Below are 23,014 nucleotides of genomic sequence, written 5' to 3'. Positions count from 1 at the left end.
TAGACATTTCTCCAAAGAGGACATACAAATGGCCAATGAAAAATATTCATCATTAGTTATTAGGGAAATGCAACTCAAAATCACAATGAGAATCCACTTCACACCCACTAGGTTGACTATAATCAAAGAGAGATAATAACAAATGCTGGTGAAGATGTGCAGAAATTGGAATCCCCTCATATTCTGGTGGGAATGTAAAGTAGTACAGCTGCATTGGAAAACAGTTTGATGATTCTTCAAGATGTTGTACATAGTTACTGTATGATTCGACAATTCTACTCCTGGTTATATAACTAAGAGAATTAAAAACATGTCTGCACAAAAACTAGTACATAAATGTTCACAGAAACATTATTTGTTATAGCTAAAAAGTGAAATCAAACAAAATGTCCATTGTTTTTTGTTTATTTATTTGTTTGTTTTAGCAAATGATGCTGGAACAATTGGATATCTACACTAATAAAAGACAAAGATGCTAATTGACCATACCTTTGCTACACCCTAAGCCATACCCACCAGTCAATCAGAGTGACTATATGCAAATTAACCCAACCAAGATGGCGGCCGGCAGCCACGTAGCTAGAGCAAGCAGGAGGCTTGGTTGCCCGGGCGATGGAGGAAGCCAAGCTTCCCACCTGCTCTGAGCTAGTTGTGGGCTCCACTCAGGGCAACAAAGTTTCAATTATAGAAGACAAACAAATCCCAGATACCTGCTTCCAGCCAGCTCCACTGGGAGCTTGGGTGGCTGGAGGCTGTGGCCAGCCTGCAAACAGCCATCATCCCCTCACGCAGGCTGGCCACACCCTCATGGGGTGAGGGTCCCCGCTGGGGGGCTTAGCCAGCCTGAAAACGGCCCTCAGCCCCTCACCCAGGATGGCCAGGCACCCCAGTGGAGACCCCCACACTGAAGGGGATGTGGCCAGCCTGCAAATAGCCATCAGCCCCTCACCCAGGCTGGCCAGGCACTCCTATAATAAAAGGGTAATATGCAAATTGACCCTAACAGCAGAACGACTGGGAATGACTGGTCACTATGACACACACTGACCACCGGGGGGCAGATGCTCAATGCAGGAGCTGCCGCCTGGTGGTCAGTGTGCTCCCACAAGGGGAGCTCTGCTCAGCCACAGCCAGGCTGCCAGCTGCCAGTACAGCGGTGGTGGTGGGAACCTCTCCCACCTCCTCAGCAGCACTAAGGATGTCCAACTGCAGCTTAGGCCTGCTCCCCGCTGGCAAGTGGACATCCCCTGAGGGCTGCCAGGCTGCCAGAGGGATGTCTGATTGCCAGCTTAGGCCCAATCTCCCAGGGAGCGGGCCTAAACCAGCAGGTGGTCATCCCCTGAGGGATCCCAGACTGCGAGATGGCACAGGCCAGGCTGAGGGACCCCCCCTCCCCCGAGTGCACAAATTTTTGTGCACTGGGCCTTTAGTCCATATATAAAGGAATAAAGTTGAAGGATAGATAAACAAAATGTGGTGTTTCCACAAAATGGATTAGGGTTCATCTACAAAAAGGAATGAAGTACTGAAACATATTACAACGTGGATGAACCTTGAAAACATTAAACTAAGTAAAAGAAGGCAGACAGAAAAGATCACGTGTTATATAAATCTTGTTTGTATCAAATGTCCACAACAAACAAATCCATAGACACAAAAGCAGAGTAGTGGTTGCCAGGAAGGGAGGAAGGGGTGATGAAAATGTTCTGGAATTAGATAGTGGCGATGGTTATACAACATTGTGAATATACATTGAGTTGTACACTTTAAACAGATGAATTTTATGTTATGTGTGAATTATATCTCAATTAAAAACAAACATCTGATAAGTACTCTTAGAGGAATGTACACAGAGTGGGTGGAGAGATTCAGCATATTAAACAGACCAGAACTTGTGTTTTGGGGTTGGACTCTGGTTCCAAAGCTAGACCTGCGTCTTTGTGACCTTGGACAGGTTACTTAATGCCACAAAAATGAGTATCATCAGCAGCAAAATGGAAGATAAGTATACCTACGTCATGGGCTTGCTGCGCAAATTAGATAGGACACTGTGTAGAACACTCAATAAGTAGTCAACAAGTATAGCCTTGTCTTTCTCCCCTCAACCTCTTCTTCATGCTTTTTAGGTGGAATTAATGTTGAGTGTAAAAGCAAAGCAGAGAAAAGGCCTCGCTGGTGTCTGAATGATGAGAAAGTCAATGAGGCAGTTGGAAGCAGGGGAAGGTGTTTTAGAGTCAGGAAATAAAGACCCTGAAAGCCAAGGAAGGAGCTTTGGATTTAGACTTTTATTATTTAGCCCCCAAATCAGCTGAAGTTTTAGGGAAAAGAGGAATCCTATCTAATAAAAGAGAAACATGGTAATTAGCCGTACATCCGCTACCCTTCCCATTGGCTAATCAGCGAGATATGCAAATTAACTGCCAGCCAAGATGGCGGCCGGCAGCCAGGCAGCTTAAAGCGAACATGAGGCTTGCTTGCTTCAGTGACGGAGGACTCCAACGTTCCCCGCCGCTGCCGGCCTCTGAGCTGCAACTCTAAGCAATTATGTTACAAATATAGAAGCTGAACAAAACCCCAGAAACCTGCTTTAGTCGGCCGGGCTTCAGCCAGCAAGATCGCAACATTGTTTCAAATACAGAAGGTAAACAAAGGCCAGAAACCTGCTTTCAGCAGCGGAGGCCTAAGAGCTGGAGCCAAGCCTCAGAGCTAAAGCTGGCCCAGAATAAAAAAGAAAAAAAAGAAAAAAGGAGCGGTTGGGAGCTTCAGTCAACCGCCAGCCTGAAAACAGCCCTCAGCCCCTCACCCAGACTGGCCAGGCACCCCAGTGGGGACCCCCACCCTGATCCAGGACACCCTTCAGGGCAAACCAGCTGGCCCCCACCCGAGCACCAGGCCTCTATCCTATATAGCAAAAAGGTAATATGCCTCCCGGCACTGGGATCAGCGTGACAGGGGGCAGCGCCCAAACCCCCTGATCGCCCTGCGGCTCTGTGTGTGACAGGGGGCGGGGCCACAACCTCCGTATCGGCCCTGCTCTGTTCGTGACAAGGGAAGGCGCCCCAACCCCCTGATCAGACCTGCTCTGTGCCTGATATGGGGGAGCTCCCCAACCCCCTGATTGTCCTGCTGCTCTGTGTGACAGGGTGCGGCGTCCCAACCCCCTGATCGGCCCTGCTCTGTGTGTGACAGGGTGCGGCGCCCCAAACCCCACCCACTGGCCCTGCTCTGTGGGTGATAGAGGGTGATGCCCCAACCGCCCCCCACGGGCCCTGCTCTGTGTGTGACGGGTTAGAGCCATAACCTCTCCATCGGCCCTGCCCTGAGTGTGACAGGGTGCGGCGCTCCAACCCCCCTGATGGGCCCTGCTCTGTGTGTGACGGGGGGAGCTCCCCAACCCCCTGATCGACCCTGCTCTGTGTGTGACAGGGGGTGGCGCCGCAACCTCCCCATCGACCCTGCCTTGAGTGTGACAGGGGGCAGTGCCCCAAACCCCCAATCAGCCCTACCCTGAGCGTGACTGAGGGTGGCATCGCAACCTCCCGACCCACCCTGCTCTGTGCATGACAGGGGGCGACGCCCCAACTCCCCAATCAGCCCTGCTCTGAGCCCGACCAGGGGCTGCACCTAGGGATTGGGCCTGCCCTCTGCCACCCGGGAGCAGGCCTAAGCCAGCAGGTCATTATCTCCTGAGGGGTCCCAGACTGTGAGAGGGCACAGGCTGGGCTGAGGGACCCCCTTCCCTCCCGAGTGCACAAATTTTTGTGCACCGGGCCTCTAGTGTGAAGATATTTGTTCTTTGGATGAGAACAGAGGAAAGGGTGGCCCAGAATAGCCAAGAACAGTAGCTCTGGGACCTCAGGAGAAGATGCAGATTCTTCACTTCATTAATAAAGACCAAGGCCTGCATCTTAGAGAGCTTGATGTGGTCTACTTGCTGAAAATGAGTTCCTAATGATTATTTGATGACAGATTTTCTATATTTAATTGCTTGCACCAGCAAGTTTTTTTTTTTAAACCATCACCTGAGGATATTTTTCCATTGATTTTTAGAGAGAGTAGAAGAGAGAGGGAAAGACAGAGAGAAACATTGATGTAAGAGAAACACATCAGTTGGCTGCCTCCTGCACATTCCCCAACCAGGGCCCAGGCCAGGGAGGAGCCTGCAACCGAGGTATGTGCCTTTGACCAAAATCAAATCTGGGATCCTTTGGTCCTCGGGCTGATGCTCTATCCACTGAGCCAAACTGGCTAGGGCAACCAGCAAGTATTTTTTTTAATATATTTTTATTGAGTTCAGAGAGGAAGGAAGAGAGAAAGAGAGATAGAAACATCAATGATGAGAGAGAATCATTGACTGGCTGCCTCCTGCAAGCCCCTCACTGGGGATCAAGCCCACAACCCAGGCATGTGCCCTTGACTGGAATTGAACCTGGAACCCTTCAGTCTGCAGGCCGATGCTCTATCCACCACGCCAAACCAGCTAGGGCCACCAGCAAGTATTTTGATAAAACCAAACCTTCGATGATTCCAGCAAAAGACGGTACTTATTGTGGGAGCAGTGCAATATCCAGTCTGAGTACTACGTGGCAAAATTGAAAGTGTTTGTTCTAATTTTGACTCAAGCAGGTTATGTAACTTGCTCTGTATTTACTTCCCTTTCAGAGAACAAATGACAACTTTAATCTGACTTCAAACTATTATGAAAATAAATAAACATTTCAAAGCTCTTTGAAGTTCAATGATGGAAAATACCCTTTAAATCCAAAATTTCACTACATAAAGAGACAGTAAATTATTATTCTTTTCCTGAATCAATTTTTAGTGTACTCCCCACTCTGGTCTTGCCCTTGAACATTTCTACAATTACAAAAAACTTTCTGAATTCCTATTCTGAAAAAATGTCTCTACAGTATATTGTAGTAAGAGTAAGCCCTAAATACGTGCACATAGTGCATTGTGGTTATACAACACGTTGACAAATACGATCACATTTAGGTTAATTGGTTTCTCCCAAAAGTTCATCTGGGAAAAAATTACTGTTATCTCTGCTTTAGTGATAATCAACTTGGTATTCAGAGAGGTTAAATGAATTGCCGAAGATCACTGGCTGGAAATGCACAGTACCAGTTCTTAAACTCAGCTTTTTAACTCCAAATTTCTAGCCCTGCCAATCTTCCTGCATTAAACTAGACAAAGATTTACATACACACACACACACACACACACGAATATTTAATTACCTAACAAATATTCCATACCTGTCACAGAGAATGGATTGCTTCTGGGCTCTTAAATATACCATATTGAGACAGAGGACATTTATTGTAGATTAAGATTAAATAGTATGGTATTAGCTAAGAGAAAATTACAGCTTTTACATATTTTATTTCCATAAAACTACTTCAAATAAGTAACCCAAGCATTTCTCAAAATATGTCAACATTACAAAATTACTTGAATAAAGCTCTATATATGTTAAGTCATCATAACAGAAATCATTTTTCAATCAATATATATTGTACTATGCTTAGTATAGTATATAGTGTATTTAAAATACCACACAGCAATAATAGTCTATCCTTCAGTTGAAGAATTTAATCAGGGGATAAACCTTCATAATACTTAAACTAGGTTAGAAATGTATTGCTCATGCTTTTAGGGGTATATTTTATGATATTTTGGCATCTTGGTGGTATTACTGATAGAACAAAGACTGCCCCTCCTGGAGCTAGCTGACTCCTAGAGATAGCAAATGACTCCCCCTTCCTCTCTGAATCAGTAAGAATATATTTTAAAGAGAGAGAGAGAGTGAGAGAGAGAGAAGAGTATATATGTTTGTAAATAAGAAAACATGTATTTGATGCTCTTAGAAAGTCTTATTTTCTTTCATTAAAACTTGTGCAGTATAGGGAACTCCATAGATTCTCTTAATTTGAAGAAAGTTAGAGGAAAAGGTACTATTTCAGAGTTCCTTGGGAAAATGTGTCACTTATATATATTTTTTATGTTTATTTTTTTAAATCAAAAACTGAAATATTTTTTATTCAGAAAATATATTTGGATCTAAATGTCTTCTATAATTTTAATCCTAAAATATCAATTTAAATATTTTAAAAATGGTTGGGATGTTTGTTTTTTTAAATAAGTTAGGTTACTGGAGTTCTACATGTTACTGAATCACCTGGGGTAATTTTCTGATTGAAAAATTAAGAATTATAGTCAGAGGGGAGGACATGAGAATTTTTAAAGAACATATTCAATTTACTTTAGAAGCCGAACCTCTCTTATCATGTGACTTGTTTTGTATGTTTGTTAAACTATATTATCACATAAGCATTGCTGCTATTGGGACAAACAGTGACAGTTGATTCGGGTTATTTGAATGTCCACTGTTTTAATTTGTATGTTCGTTTTGACTCTGTCATATGTTCAAACTTCAGTGGAAGTCCTGAGAACCTATTATTTTTGCCTGCTCCCTCCTTTATGTTGGAAATATTCTTTTTTACTCAGAGGGACCTTAACTTTGATGTAAGGGATTGTTTCCGTTGCCAACTTTTTTCTTCCTTGCCAAGTAAGAGAGTTGTTGTGAACTCTTCAGTGATGCCTTCCCCAGGATATTTGCAGACATGGTTGGGAAAAGTCATTTCATCCCTGACCTTTGCATGTCAGGTGCTGGGATGCCGGGGTGCCTCCTCGCCTGTGCCCCGGCTCTCTGATCATGATGCGGCTCTCTCTCCCTCCGATTGCCATGGTGACCACGGGGCCGCAGGCCCGGCTTTCCGATGGCGATCACCAGCTGGGGGGGCGGGCAAAGGCGGCTCCGGTTCTCCGATCCCTGAGGGCTGCCTTTGCCCTGCCACCCGGCTCTTGCCTGCTGCCTGGGTTTCCAATCACTGTTTTCCATCCTTCCCCTTTCGCCTCCCATCACTGCGCCTATGTATGCAAATTTACCGCCATCTTTGTTGGTAGTTAATTTGCATATCACCCTGATTAGCCAATGGGAAGCATAGTGAAGGTACGGTCAATTACCCTTTTTGTCTTTTATTAGCTAGGATAGAAAGAAAGGAGGGAAGGAAGGAAGGAAAGAAGGAAGGAAGGGAGGAAGGAAGTGAAGAAGGAAGGAAGGGAGGAAGGAAGGAAGGAAGGAAGGAAGGAAGGAAGGAAGGAAGAAAATAAAGAAGAAAAAAAGAAAAGAAGAAAGACAAAAAATCCTGATACCCAGGATGCCACCCTGAGGTTGTTTCAATTAGCATGGGATGCTCCCCTAACACCACCAAAATAGCTTATAAAAGCTCTCCCGGTGATACACATGTGTAGTCAGAGTTAAATGCCACTGGTGTCAGAACCATTTTTTACTTATAGGCTAAATCAAATTCTTTTTTTTTTTTCAAGGCAAATATTTTTACTCCTGCAGGAGGGTGCACAGGCACATGATCTGGAAGCACACGCACTTAAATCAAATTCTAAAACCTCATGAAACTCACTTTTATGTAATTATTTTTCAAACATTTCAGGATTCCGGGAATATAAGAGAGTAAAATGTTCATTTACAATGACAGAATGCAAAAGTTAAAGAGAAAAAACTTAAGAGAACAATTCCACTTATAATAGCAATGAAAAGAATAAAATGCTTAGGCATTAAAGGGAAACAAGGAACCATACTTGCAATGTATGGGAAAGAGTATTTCAGGGTTTTATGGAAGGCCCATGTTTGAGGAATTGAAAGAAAACTATGACACTGACATGGAAAGGTATATCAAGAGGAAAAGATTGCCAAAGAGTATGTATAGTCCAATGCCATTTTGATAAGAGAGATACATAGTACACTTATGTGTATGTCAGTACATGGAAAATCAAAGAGGATTTGCAATGGGATGTTAATAATTATTATTTTGGGGCATGGAAAGAGTGAGTGGATTATAGTGGACTGTCACTTTCTACTTCAGATATGTTCTTTCATTATTTAAATTTTTGCACAAATTTGTATTCAGGATTGACTACAGCTAAATATTAACATTAAATTCTGTATCTTTGTATGCCTCTGTTAAATAACTTTCTCAACTTTTCAGCCCTGTTCTAGCTTTGCATGTTCCATAATGTATTTTGTTCTGCCTTCTGTTGTCTCTGGCATTTTATGTATTTTTGAGAGACTTATCTATCATAAATAGAACATTACAAATAAGATTTAATGTCAAACTGATATGACAGTTTATTTTTATACATTAGGAGCATACAGGCAAAAATCTATTCTCTGATACTGAAACTAGCCTATATAATAAAAGGGTAATATGCAAATAGACCGAACAGCAGAATAACCAAACAACCAAAGCGTAATATGCTAATGATATGCAAAGGCTGCTCAACCACTTGCTATGATGTGCACTGACCACCAGGGGGTAGATGCTCTGTTGGGTAGGTTAGCTTGCTGCTGGGGTCCGGCTGATCGGGACTGAATGAGATGGGCCGGACACACCCTGGAGCCCTCTTGCGGTCCCTCCATGGCCTGATCATGCACCAGTGGGGTCCCTCAGCCTGGCCTGTGCCTCTTGCAATCCGGGACCCCTCAGGGGATGTCAGAGAGCTGGTTTCAGCCTGATCCTGCAGGCCACTCCCCTTGGGAGGGCACCAGATGCAGGGCTCATGGCTGGTGAGCACTGATGTGGCAGCACGAGCCTCTCCTGATGGGGGCTGATTGGGCGTGAGCCTGTGGCAGGCACAGTGGGATGAGCGGGAGCGGCAGGTAGGAGCTGCAGGCAGCATTGGACTGTGGGTTTCGGCCCAATCCCTGCAGGCCACCCAGAGGGACCCCACCCGTGCATGAATTTGTGCACCGGGCCTCTAGTATATTTTATAATATAGCAGATGCAAGTTTAAAAAATATAAAGTGCTAACTTTAAAAAGTAAGGACTACACTATAATTTAAAATAATCATAGCCTTTGGAAATAGGGTAGGAGGATTATTTTCCTTTACTTTAAGCATAATAATATGGGGCAAAATAACAACAAAAAGGTGAGCATTTATTATGTTCTACTGTTTATATACATTATTTCAATTTGTGTTTAACTTCAAAAATAACTTTGTGGCAAATATTATCCCTATTTTTCAGATCAGAAACCTGGGGATTCTGATCTGATTTAGATTAGAGGGGCTAAGTACCTTTATTCATTCAATGTCCATTTAATGAGCACTTAATTTTTAAAAAAAATATATCTTTATTGATTTCAGAGAGGAAGGGAGAGGGAAAGAGAAATAGAAACATCAATGATGAGAGAGAATCATTGATTGGCCACCTCCTACATGTCCCCCACTGGGGATCAATCTCGCAACCCAGGCATGTGACTTTGACCGAAATCAAACCGGGACCCTTCAGTCCGCAGGCTGACGCTCTATCCACTGAGCCAAACAAGCTAGGGCAGCACTTAAGTTTTAAGAACTGGGAATGCAGAGCACAAAACGCGAAGCTTACAACCTGGAGGCTGATGGGAGTACTGAATAAATCAACCAATATGTACATAATGTAATGTCCGGTGCATTGCAGTGTTATGAAGAAAAGTGAAGTGGGATAGGGAAAGAAAGTGACGAGAAGGCCATATTAAGGTAGGTGGTGGGGAGTGCTTTCTGAGATGGTATGTGAGCAGTCCTGAAAGAAGGGAGGAAGTGAGAGCTGGGGAATACAAGAGCAAAAAAGAAAAAGCAAAAAGGCCAGTGTGGCTGAGGCAGTGAGCAACACAAAACCCTGGGCTCTCTGCTAAGAGCGATGGGAAGCCACGGGAGGATTTGAGCAGTGATGTGGTCAGATTTACATACAGTCTTAAAAGCTTACTTAGGCGGCTGGCTGGAGAAGAGACTATAGAGAAACCAGAGTAGAGAAGCAGGATGACCTGTCAGGAGCTGATTATGGTGGTTCAGGAGAGTAATGCTGGGCCAAGGCTGAAAACAGTGGAGGTGGTGAGAAGTGTCACATTCGTTGGTATTTAGATGATTTCATGCATGTTCATGGTAGTGTGGCCAGAGATGAGGTTCTATTTTGAAGGGAGAAGCAGACAGGATTGCAAAAGGTCGCACAGCTAGGGCGTGGGAGAGCCAGGATTCGTAGCTAAGTTTGTCTGATTCCAAAGCCTTGCTTATAATAACTCTTCTAGGCTGCCATAACGCGAAGCAAACATTAAGCATAGAAGCAGAGTGAAAGTGAAAGCACATAGCTCTCCAAGTGCTTACTGCGCACCTCTGGCTTGAAGGCTTTATGGCACCAGGCAAAACACTCCGGATGGGGGGATAGGAGATCAGGATTCAGCTGCTTCTTTTGCCATAGATTCTCCCTCCGTGTGGGTCACGTGATGTCTAATGGCCCTTCCAGCTTTAATGTTCAGAGCTGCTACTATTCAGCACCTGGGGAAATACAGCTGACTGTGTACAGTGCCGCCCACAAGCATACAAGGGAAGATAAGGCTGATAAGCATATGATTAACCTCCTGAGAGGTGGCAGGACTGGAGACTGTCTTTTCAGTTTCAATACTATTTGGTTTAGTAAAAGCATTTGTTTTGGTATATTACTTTCAAGGAAAAGACAAAGTCAGTCTGTACATGGTCTCATTCAATTTACAGGGTACCCTAGAATTTCATGCACTATCCATCCAACTATTCAAGCAGTTATTCCCACAACAAGCATTTAAAACCTATTGAGCATTAGGCATACTCAATAGCATTTACTGAGCAAATATAGGTGAAGGCAGACCTTGGTAAAAAGTTTTTTTAAAAAAGAGTACATGTTGCTTTCTAAGATTTTACAACAATCTTTAGGGTGTTTTGTCCCCGCCCCCCGCCCCCGCCCCCTTTTCTTTCCCACATTATAAAACTAAACCTGGCTCGCACTTTCTCTTCGGAGGCCCACGCAACGAGGAGGACAGGGGTAGGGTGTGCTGAGAGCGCAACCAGCGCCCCCATGAGCCTTCTCAACAAGCCCAAGAGTGAGATGACCGCGGAGGAGCCGCAGAAGCGTGGGGCGGGGGGGGGGGGGGGGGGGGGGGGGAGTTGAACACGGGCCCACTCTCCGTGCTCACGCAGTCCGTCAAGAACAACACCCAGGTGCTCATCAACTGTGGCAACAACAAGAAGCTCCTGGGCCGGGTGAAGGCTTTTGACGGGCACTACAACATGGTGCTGGAGAATGTGGAGGAGTTGGGGACCAAGGTCCCCAAGAGTGGCAAGGGCCGGAAGAAGTCCAAGCCAGTCCACAAGGACCGCTACATCTCCGCGATGTTCCCGCGCGCGGATTGGGTCACTGTGGGCCTGCGGCACCCACTCATCGCTGGCAAGTAGGGGCTTGCTCGCTGCTTGGCGCCAGGCCTCTCGGGCACCAGGACTGCCGGCTGCGTTTTGTAGGCATTCCTCTGCGATAGACAGGCGGAGCCGTGACCTAGAATAGAGGTCAGCAAACATTGTCTGTAAAGGGCCAGATAGTAAGTAGTGGATCAATATAGCGTCTGTGGCAACTACTCAGTTCTGCCCTTGTAGCACAAAAGCAGCCGGTGACAATACATAAAAGAACAAGCATGAATGTGTTCTAATAGACTTTATTTATGGATACTGAAATTTAAATTTCACATAATTTGCACTTGTCACAAAATAGTATTCTTCCTTTGATTCCCCAATTCTTAGAAAATGTAAAAACCATCATTAGCTTGATTGCTGTACAAAAACAAGAAGCAGTCTGTATTTGGCCTGTGGGCTTGTGATACTGTGATTTATAATAAGAAATATATTTTAGGGCTTCGACCCCATTCCTGGCACAGAGTTCCTAAAACCCTCGTAATTCCCTCTTCTCAAGGGAGGGGAGAAGAACTGGAAGTTGAATCAATTACCACCAATAGCCAATGGTTTACTCAATCATAATTATGCAATGGAGCCTTTTTAAACACTCAGAAGACAGGGCGTAGAGAGTTTCTGCATCGGCGAGCCCATGGGGGTGCTGGGAGAGTGAGGTGCCGGAACAGGGTGCAGAGCTTGCCCAATGAGTCTCTTCCATCTGGCTGTGCTTGGCAGGAAGGGCCTTTTCATACTCATCTTGATGCTTCCTCCCGCCTCATCGTAGCTCCTATATATCTCTATCTATATCATTTATTAGTAAGCCACATTAGCAAATTAATGGCCACTCCTGCTTGTTCCCTGTGGTATTCTAATTTGCAACCCCCTGCTAAGTGCTCAGCACATTCATGTGGAAGACATAGGATAGTCAGGATGACTTCGTGACCACCCACCACACCAGCATCCTGAACACTGTCTTTGAGAGAGAGAAACTGCTGGTTCAGACCCCCAAACTCCAACTCGCCCCAGGAAACAAGCCTTGCAGCCACCAGGGCGTTTCCTTTCCCTCCGAGACCTTAGCATCGGATCCTCCTGGTTTTCTTTCATCTCACTCTGCAGTTTGCACAGGCTTTAGCATACTTCGTGTGTTCTTCAGGTTTTTAATCTAATAGGGAAGCAGAACTTTTCTTAGCCTGGTTACAGACCCCTCCCCAAGAGGAAGAAGACCCTACGCAAGAGAAAGCCAGGAGGTGGAGGTGAGACACTTTAGTATCTAATTTGGGGAAACCTGGTCAATTCCCAGAGACAGCAGAGCCTGCGTTTGGAGAGGGGACGGCGGGGTGGGGGGCTGGACGCCGGCGACCCCACGTGACCCCGGGGGCCCGGGGTTGGGTCGACCCCGCCCCTCTGCCTGCCGCCGCCGCCGCCGGGGGGCGCATGCGCAGCCCGTGTTAGTGATGGAGGAGAGAAGATGGCGGAAGCGGAGTGAGTGACTCGCTGGTGACTGATGTCGTAACCGGGGGGCGAATGGGGGCAGCGACACGTCCTCCAAGGGGCAAGCTCAGGGCTGTCTCGCGGGCAGTGCGGGGAAGGGGAGGCCCGAGGGCTTCCTCGTCGTGGAGGAGCCCGCTCGGCCCGCGTCCGGGGGGCGGGGGCGACCTGTGAGGGTCCAGTTACCTCCAGGCGGGAGCGCCCCTTCCACCAGCGGGTCCCGGATCGGCGAGCCCCCGCCCTCAGGGTCACCGCCGGGACCCCCGGCCCCTGGGCTGCAGCCCTGTGGCCCCCCCCGGCGCTGTCATCCCTGCCGGCGGGCCCCGCGGGCAGCCTGGGGACGGAGCGCGCGCCGGGCCCGCGGAGGCTGGGCTGGGCTGGGCAGGGCTGGGCGGCCCCGGCCAGGCCTCCTCCTCGCGCCCCTCTGGCCCGCTCCGCGCCACCCGCTTCGGCCTCGGTGGGAAACCCCGAGACAGGGGGTGCCCGCCGCCCTCCCCCGGGAGGCGCTGGGGAGGTGTCCTCGCGGCGGCGGGGGCTGCTTTGGGGCTGGCCAGGCTGCACCCCCTGGAAGGGAGGCGCTTCCCCGCGGTCCTCGGCTGCGGGCCGCTGCCTCCCCGGGGCCGCGCTCCTGCCGGCGGCGTGATGGTGTGCCCGGGGAGACACGCCGACTTCGTCCGCCCGGTAGGCCTCGGGGGCGCCCAGCGCGGCCGCCGGCCGTGCCGCCGGCATCGAACTCCGCAGCGGCCGGTGGAGTTGCAGAAACGGCTCCTTTGTGCCGGGTCTCCAAATGCATGTCAGCGGTTGGGCCGGTTCCGCTCGGCGAGGTGTGGCATCGTGCCGACCGTTTGGGTTCTCTGTGACCGTTTTGGGTTCGTTGCGGAACCGCGTACCCCAGGGCTGGGGGCCGAGGGTCCGGGGGAGCGGAACGGCACGCGCTGCAAGGGGACCGGCATGGAGGCGGACTCGCGGCCCAGCGCCGGGGCCAGGTTCGGGGCGTTAGGGCAGCCGGTCGTTGGGCAGAAGTTCACCTGATCGACCGCAACGTGTTCCGTTGCTGAGCGGTGGCCGTGCGGTGCTGTGGTTTGAGTATTGGGATGCAGGCTGGAAACTGCTTAAAAAGCCAGCAGAGAAGCGTAAGGATGTAGGAGTCATTTACGAATCAAAAAAGTAAGTGTAGTCAGCTTTTCCCCATTCACGTTTCCTCTCATTAAATCGGGATTTTTAAAAAGCATATAAATATTATTCACATAAAGGATATAAAGGACAAAGAAAACTTGTACATTAAAGGACAGTGTATGGGAATAGTTGTGTGGGTGCACAATTAGTGCCAAATTCCTTTGTCTGCTCCTGAAGTAGGAAGTGTTCGCATGACATACATTCTTGTCACTGCTGCTAACGTGAGATCCGCCAGGTTTTGTTTCTGGGAAGAAAAGATGGGACAGGAGGGCAGATAAAGCGAGTCTATGCCCTGTGCTCTTGCACCATGGCGGTGCATTTTTCACCCCCCACAAAACCCACCTGTAGTTCTAGTTTCTAACAATTTTGAGGCCCTTAGAATTGACTTAAATTGTTTGAATTTATTCAGATATAAATTCTGTATTTAGTAGAACTTTATACAACAGCGAAGTGAGTTCATGATATTAGAAGGGGAAAAATAAGAAAGTCGTGTCCACAGATGTACTTTACTGTCCATTCCTGAGGGAAGTGACATAATTATGCTCTTTTCAAGTTTTAGGACAATTCTTTGTGAAAAAGAGATTTTGGTAAGGAAGTGGGGAAATTGTTGTCAGCTCTTCTCATTATACTTATTAGATGTAGTGAGATTCATTAGGGAAAAAGCTAGTGTGATTTTTTATTAACTTATTTTCTAAAAGAACTTATTTGTAAAGCAAGTATATATGGTCGCCAAAAATTAAGCTAATTAGCACAAGCCCTTAGGCACCCTATTTTAATGTATAGATAAGAATGATTTGGAAAAAAAAAAAGAGAAAGATTTGAACTTGTAGTTAGTATGGTCTGAAGAATGTAAATATATATTTTAAATTCCCTGATGTTGCTTTAGTTTTTATTTTCCTAGGTAGTTTAGTATTCACTCATCACCTGTTTTGGTATCAAAATACTCATCTTCTTTCAATAATGAAAATAAATTTTAGACCCGGCTTATCTGTGTTACATATCCCGAATAATTTAAATTCAAATTTAGTTGGTATTAAGTATTAAATATGCTATTTATTTGTGAACTACTTTTTCTTTCAGGGTGTTTATGGTGACTGTGTGCTATCTGTGTTTTGAGGACCTTCTTAGAAATTTAGACTTGATGATTTCTTTGGAATTATTAAATATTCTTTAAAACCCATAAGATAATGCTTTTGCCAGTACAAACCCTTTGTGTTATCTGCCAGATTTAAGGACCACGGTACAGCTATGGATAGTGAACCAAACCCTGGAACATCTTCTGTGTCGACAACAACCAGTAGCACCACCACTACCACCATCACCACTTCCTCCTCTCGAATGCAGCAACCACAGATTTCAGTCTACAGTGGCTCAGACCGACATGCTGTACAGGTATTTCAGTTATGAAGAAGGGTAGGCTAAGACTTAGGATGTCATTATTTTTGCTTATGCCAAATTTTGTTTCATATCCAATGAATTATATGATATCCTCTAAATCAGGGGTCCTCAAACTTTTTAAACAGGGGGCTAGTTCACTGTCCCTCAGACCGTTGGAGGGCCGGACTATAGTTTAAAAAAAAAACGAGTCGGCTGCTAAGCAACAGGCAGCGGCGGCAAAAACACCCGGCGGGCCTGATAAATGTTTTCTGCGGGCAGCATGTGGCCCGTGGGCCGTAGTTTGAGGACCCCTGCTAAGTACAGTTAGAATTATTAATGTTCAAAACACTCAAAAAGTTACTTAATAATTATTCTGTTGAGAGGGCTTACATTTGTCAGATGTAGCTTTTTTTAAAAAAATCTTTATTGTTGAAAGTCTTACATAGGTTCTCTTTTTCCCTCCATTTAACCTCTTCCAGTCCGTTCTTATTCCCCTCTCGCCCCCTCCCACCCCTGAGTGTAGCTTTTAAAATATGTAAGGAAAATTGTAATTGGAAGGTGTCTAGCTGCTGCTGCTGCAGTATGGAGATATTCAATCTAGAGCCCCAACATACAGAATGGCTCTAGGTTTTTTGGGGTTATTTTATATTTGAACCCATAATATAGACTTAGGGAGATCTATTCAGGTCTGTAGATGTGTTAAGAGGTTCATTTTAAACTTAAGAACCCTAAGGAGAAGGATTCATTCTAAAGCTCTTAGGGGCAGAGGTGGAAAGGAATTCTAAGGAGGAAAAATCTTGGGCTCTTCACTTAGTTGAGAAAATTAAATTTACTTGGTTAACCTTTATAATAATGGAAGTTAAGGCAATGTGGTATTGCATATAAAGGACATGGGCATGCAGTCTGATATGCTCTTTGAATTTCACTTTCTCATTAGTAGTTATATAATCTTGGGGGGGAGGCATAATAGCCTCAGGAAACTGTAAAATGAGGATGAGACCACCACTTTATTAGTTATTATGAGGATTAAAGGAAGCATCTAGAACTGTGTGGGCACATTAGATGTACCCAGTACGTAATAATAGCTAACATTTATTGAACAGTTTCTATGGGTCAAGCATTTGATAATAGTTTTGCATGGGTTATTAGATACTATTATTATCTCCATTTTATAAATGGGAAAACTGATGTTTTACTAGTAAGTGGTCTAACTTTCCTAAACTCATAAAGCTAATAGGTTCTCTGATTCTGGAGTTGCGCCCTTAACTACTCTTTGAGTTCTTATTTTTTTCCATTATACCTGCTTATTCTCTCTAGAATCCCCATAATTGCATTCTACATTGAAAATAACTTTGCAACATAGTCCTCTCCCTATTCATTTTTCTAGAGTGGATACCCCAGTATAATGACTATTTAACTGTTGTATGGTTTAGGATTCTGACGTTACCATGGATGGAATCAGAATTGTTGGAGACCCAGTCAGTTAAAAAATTCAAACTGGAATGCAGAATGTGTTTTTAATGTTCTTCATCTTTCTCTGAGGCAAGAGATATAGGGAAGCGTATCAAGATCTTTGAACATACAGATGATGTGATATTTTAATATGCCATTTTGTTCTCTAGTTTTTACCTGAACTGGATGTGTTAATAAAAAACAGTGTTATGTACAGCATAGGGAATATAGTCAATATTACCGTAATAACTTTGTATAGTGTGATCACTTCATAAAGTATATAGATGTTGAGTCACTGTGTTGTATACCTGGAAGTATTATATTAATACTTTAATAAAAATTTTTGAAGTGTTACTGGAGATATATAGATATAGATATATCTCACAAATAGCACTAACACTAATTTGCATGATATCCTAGAATTGCTTCCCCTAAATACCATCAAATCAATATTTATTGAACTACCTAAGTAGTTCTTTAATACCTTCAGCTTTCATTTTCAGTCCTTTGAATGTTCTTTATCATCCTTATTCCTTTAGAGCTGGAGTGTGGAACCTTTTTTCTGCCAAGGGCCATTTGGATATTTATAACACCACTGGAGGCCCGATGCATGAAATTCATGCATGGGGTGGGGGGAGGGAGGTGTCCCTCAGCCCAGCCTGTGCCCTCTCGCAGTCGGACATCCTGTGAGGGCTCCCGGACTGCAAGAGGGCACAGGTCAGGCTGAGGGACCTCCCCAGTGCACAAATTTCGTGCCCTGGGCGTCTAGTACTGTTATAATCCTATATTACTTGATGCTGGTCTATAGTCCTCTGCAACTAGGAGTCAAAAGCCTACATTGATATTGTGACAGAAGTCTATAGCAGGCTTAGCAATCTGGAGTTGGGGAAAAATGAGATATAAACAAGTGAAAGTAAACAATACAAGGAAATATGCTTTCTTGGAATTTTGTGGTTCAAGGTGTCCTGACTCATACCCTAAAGCTGTAGGATATGGCTCTATTACTCCCTTAACTCTCTGGTTTGATGCTGCTGTTAGAGTTCTATACTGTTTCAGAGTCACTGTGGGCATGATGTGACTTTGGGATGTGGTTGCAGAGGACTACCATAGTCTGACTTAATTGGTTTGGGCAGATAAAGAATTTTTCTCTGTTAATAGAATGGTTGTTTTTTCTGTGTTTATCTATTTATGAAGTTTCAGGCTCAGATTTTATATTATACTAATAAATATTTTCAGTAACACTTTTATAGGAATTATTTTAGTAAGAATAGTTTTATTCTATTGAAACAATTGAAACACGGAATCTGACATTAAAAAAACATTTACAAATTTTGAAAAATTACATTTGAAAGGTAATTAGTAATTTTCTAAAAAGTAAATTGCTTTATAATTTTATGATTATTAATATAATACCTACTCATTATAAAGTTTTTTCAGTCATTTAAAGAAAAATAGAGCCTTAACTGGTTTGGCTCAGTGGATAGAGCATCAGTCTACAGACTGAAGAGTCCCAGGTTTGATTACTGTCAAGGGCACATGCGGGCTCGATCCCCAGTAAGGGGCGTACAGGAGGCAGTTGATCAATGATTTTCTCTCATCATTGATGTTTCTATCTCTCTCTCCCTCTCCCTTCCTCTCTGAAATCAATAAAACTATATTAAAAAAAGAAAAGTACCAACGAGAAGGTAAAAATCACCTCTAATCCAGTTTGGTGTTCTTTTAACGTTTTCCTGAATATTCTTTCAAAACTTTTAATATAGCCATAGCTGGTTTGGCTCAGTGGATAGAGTGTCAGCCTGTGTCAGCCTGTGGACTGAAGGGTCGTGGGTTTGATTCTGGTCTGGGGCGCATGCCCAGGTTGTGGGCTCCATCCCTAGTGTGGGTAGTGCAGGAGGCGGCCGATCAGTGATTATTTCTCATCCATTGATGTTTCTATCTCTCTCACCCTCTCCCTTACTCTCTGAAATCAATAAAAAAAATTTAAAGTATTATAAAAAAACACAAACTTTTAATATAAAAAGGCATTTTACTCTATACACTATTTAGTAGCCTGCTTTTTTCACCTTATGATGTATTTGGGAATTCTTTTTGTTAATTAATGTAGATATACTAGTATGTGCTATGTCGTACAGTAGCTACTAGCTTATGTGGCTATTTATATTTAAATTAAAATGAAGTAAAATTAAAAACTCAATTCCTTAGTTACACTGGACACATTGTAAGTGCTCAGGAGACACATGTGGCTAGTGGCTACTATATTGGGCGGCACTGCTTTGCATTACTATTTGTAATGGCTGCAGGGTTGTACGTATTCCTTCCTGTACCCAAGCCCTGAATTCTACCAAGTTTTATTCAAAATGCTTATACCAATTTACATTTTTATGACCATTTATGAGAGTACCTGTTTCCTCAGTTAGTAGTATTCTTTTAAATCTTTATCCATCTGAAAGTTGGAAAATAATATCCTGTTTTAATTTGTAATTTTTGTCTGCTAATGGGATTGAAGATCTTTTCAAATGGTTGTTTGCTCCTTTTTTCTTTTGTGAATTGACTAGGCAGGGTAGTTTTAATTTGTACGGATTTAATTTGTGCAATCCTAGAGATATGTAATTAGGAGAGAACTATGTTAATAAGCTTATGACAGTGAATATTCAAGTAGCAAAATTTTAAACTTTCACTTTTTTAATACTTTATTTTATGGTTAAGATTATGGTTTGACATTGGTTCAATTGACTTATCACAGGTAATTCAACAGGCATTGCATCGCCCCTCCAGCTCAGCTGCTCAGTACCTTCAGCAGATGTATGCAGCTCAACAGCAGCACTTAATGCTGCACACTGCAGCTCTTCAGCAGCAGCACTTAAGCAGCTCCCAGCTTCAGAGCCTTGCTGCCGTTCAGGTGAGAGTGGAATAAATGAAAAATTATGAGGCCTAAGTTGACATTTGCAGATACTGCAGAAAATAAATGAATTGGGTATTATTTCAGAGTTCAGATGTTTTGTGATAATTTTTTATTAGGGAAATAAAATAGGCTGCCAAATGGAAGTTAATTTAAAAAGTAATGGATATGTTTTATATATTACTCTGTTGCTAACTTTTTCTTCGACTGCTTTTTATCTACATTGCAGGATTGCTATGGTAGTGTCATGATTTTGCATGTAAAATTTTAGGTATAACAGTAAATACTTAGGATTACGTGAATTATGTTTACATTTTAACAAAAAAAGCTTTTTTTCCAGTATGCAAGAAATTTACACTATTGAAAAAAATGAAACGGTATAAAATTGTTTGTAAGAGTTAAAGAAGAAGTATTCCTTTACTACACCCACTGCTGTTTTCCACTCTTCAGAGTTGGCCCCTGTATCAGTTAATGTATAACCCTCCAGACATTTTCTGTATAGAGATATGCATATGTACTTTCTAAAATCTAATCACACTATTCCTACTAACAGGATGATTTTATGATTAAATGCTTGTGTTTTAAAAAAGATTTTCATTATTGTTCTGTTTATTTAAATAAAACTACATGTGAGATTTAACCTTAAATCTTACTAGAGAAGGATCTCAGTTGACTGAACCTGAAAAAGGTTTATATCTGTTGTAATCACATACTCAGCTGTTGCTTTTTCTTGGTAGTGTAATTTTAAGTAACATCATGTTTGTGATATGAGTTAGGAAACTGAAACCCACTGGCACTTGACGTAGCTTCAATTTCTTTTTTGTAATGTTGCAGTGGTGATTCCACTAAAGAAGATAGAAGCCTGTATAGTAAAACTGACAATGAGTGCAGCTATTAAAATCATATTACCCATTCAGCTTTTTTGTTTTTTCTTAATCTGTTTGGCCAGAGCTTAATCCATGTTCACTGTAAAATGAATAGCTTCATATATAGACATTTTTACTTTTCTTTTGGTTTTGTGGTATCCTGGTACCAGAAAGATTTTAACTTTAGGTTTTTATGGACATATTATAAAGATCTTATTATTTTAGGCAAGTTTGTCCAGTGGAAGACCGTCTACATCCCCCACAGGAAGTGTCACACAACAGTCAAGTATGTCCCAGACATCTGTAAGTGCCCTAAACTTTTTCCTGGATTTAAAAATTTTAGCTATTGCTTTCCAAAAGTAAACCATTCATATTTGCAAAGCTGTTAATTGTATATTTGTTTAAATACTATTTAAGTAAAAAGTACCTAGAAGTAAGAATGATAAGGTTCAAGAATTCAGAACTAATGTTGAACTTCTGAAAATCTGAGTCTAAAAATATTTTTGTTTTACTTCTTATACATTGTTTCACATAAAGTATATTTAGGTCTTTTGTGGTTCTAAATGATTGCAGTTTTCAGTGTGTATTGAAAGCCTGAAATGTACAATGCACGGGTATTAGGCCATGCATTTACTGTGATATACTACAGAATGTCATATCCTTGGTAGATATCTAGATGTTTCTAGCTTTTTCTCTGAAATTCACATTTTAGAAATTATACATTTCAGCTTACACTTACTTGAGTTATCTGGGTCAAATTTACAATTAGTCCACTCAAGATAGTATAATTTATTTTGAAAAAGGAGTAAAAGAAAGCTGGTTTGCTCTCTTGCATATATTGTGGGAAATTGTGCAAACTTTCCTGGTTAAAAGAAATTTATAGGCATGGTAATACTTGTTTAACTTTTTATATAATTTCAAATTGCAAGAATAATAAAAAGATTTACTCAGCTTTACCAGTTGTTAGCATTTTGGTTCATTGCTTTATCATTTTTTCTCTCTACATATTTACATATTGTTTTTTTCTGAATCTTTTGTGGGTAAGTTGAGACATGTTTCTTTAGTCCTAAATATTTTGATATATATTTACTAGAAACAAAGTCATTCCTTTACGAAGCCACACGAAAATGATCAAATTCCGTAAACTTAACATTGCTGCAATGTAGTGTATATTAAAATTTCATCAGTTGTCCTAGGTTTATCAATCTCATCACTATAGATGTTTTGGACCAGATAATCCTTTTTTTCTTTTTTTAAATTTTATTTGTTGATTTTAGAGAGAAAGGAGGGAGACAGAGGGAGAAACATTGGTTCGTTGTTCTACTTATTTATGCACTCATTGATTGATTCTTGTATGAACCCACAACCTTGGCATATCGGGACAATGCTCTAACCAGCTGAGCAAACCAGCCAAAGATGGACCAGATAATTCTTTGTTTTGGGGGCTGTCTTGAGCATTATAGAATGTTTAGCAACACCCTTAGTTTCTAGCCACTTAGGTATCAGTACACTGTGGCCCTCCCCCTTCCTCCATTGTGACCTCCAAAAATGTCTCTAGGCACATTTTGCCTAATGTTTTCTAGGGACAAAATTGCCCCTCGAGAACCATTGAGTTAACCCTATAATGTCCTTCCTAGCTACTTTTTCTTGATCCGATGTGGTAATATGTTAATGCTTTGTAAAATTAACTCCAACAGAATATTGTTTGTAGATTGCTAAGAAATTGAAGGCGAACTTGTGCTGTCCTTCTTTAGCTAAGAGAAGTATCCTGGAATATAAATAGAATTAGTTAAAAAAGAAATTACTTATGCTTTGAAAATGTTAAACTGAAGGAAATGAAAAATCTAAGTAATAATGGCATTACGTATTGATACTAAACATTTTGTGGACTGGTTAAAAACCTTATAGACCAATTCTTTATTCCATGAAATACTGGAATAACTTTTGACAACATAGAGATAAATGTTTTTAAAATTTTTCTCTTCACATTATTAAAAGGTATCCTTTTAAACTATTTTTCTTTCATTACGATTTTATGAATGTGACTTTCACAGAAATTATAATTCCAGTGATTGTGCTTAATTTTTATGACATTGTTAGTGCTACTTGTCATAAATTAGGCAGCTTGTGTAATGAAATATGCCAGAGCCTGTGAGTGGCTGCTGGGGAAAAGAAGTAAGTAGGGAGAATGGATATCCAGAAAAAAAAAAAGAAATAATATATTGTATTTGTTTTCTTTTTTAAAAAAGATATATTTATATTGATATAGAGCAGTGGTTCTCAACCTTCCTAATGCCGCGACCCTTTAATACAGTTCCTCATGTTGTGGTGACCCCCAACCATAAAATTATTTTCATTGCTACTTCATAACTGTAATTTTGCTACTGTTATGAATCGTAATGTAAATATCTGATATGCAGGATGTATTTTCATTGTTACAAATTGAAC

At 42.5% G+C, this 23,014-nt stretch overlaps 1 protein-coding gene and 1 pseudogene across 2 annotated transcripts in view; both read left to right on the top strand.

Moving 5' to 3' along the window:
- The first annotated feature begins 10,943 nt into the window (after window positions 1-10,943).
- Window positions 10,944-11,320, top strand: LOC308515207 (small nuclear ribonucleoprotein Sm D2-like; annotated as a pseudogene). The gene has a single exon. The product of its transcript is annotated as a small nuclear ribonucleoprotein Sm D2-like (transcript).
- A 1,428-nt stretch (window positions 11,321-12,748) lies between these two features.
- PHC3 (polyhomeotic homolog 3) overlaps window positions 12,749-23,014 on the top strand; it is a 62,464-nt gene continuing 52,198 nt past the window's right edge. Inside the window, exons 1-4 of the mRNA XM_081085925.1 lie at window positions 12,749-12,790; window positions 15,199-15,364; window positions 19,545-19,700; window positions 20,792-20,869. Coding sequence (XP_080942051.1) covers window positions 12,777-12,790; window positions 15,199-15,364; window positions 19,545-19,700; window positions 20,792-20,869 — 414 coding nt within the window. The 5' untranslated portion in view covers window positions 12,749-12,776. The remainder of the gene's footprint in view (window positions 12,791-15,198; window positions 15,365-19,544; window positions 19,701-20,791; window positions 20,870-23,014) is intronic.

The sequence above is a fragment of the Myotis nattereri genome (genome assembly GCF_964212035.1).
Source record: "Myotis nattereri genome assembly, chromosome: 3".
Classification (NCBI taxonomy): domain Eukaryota; kingdom Metazoa; phylum Chordata; class Mammalia; order Chiroptera; family Vespertilionidae; genus Myotis; species Myotis nattereri.
This window is presented reverse-complemented; position numbering and strand designations above follow the sequence as displayed.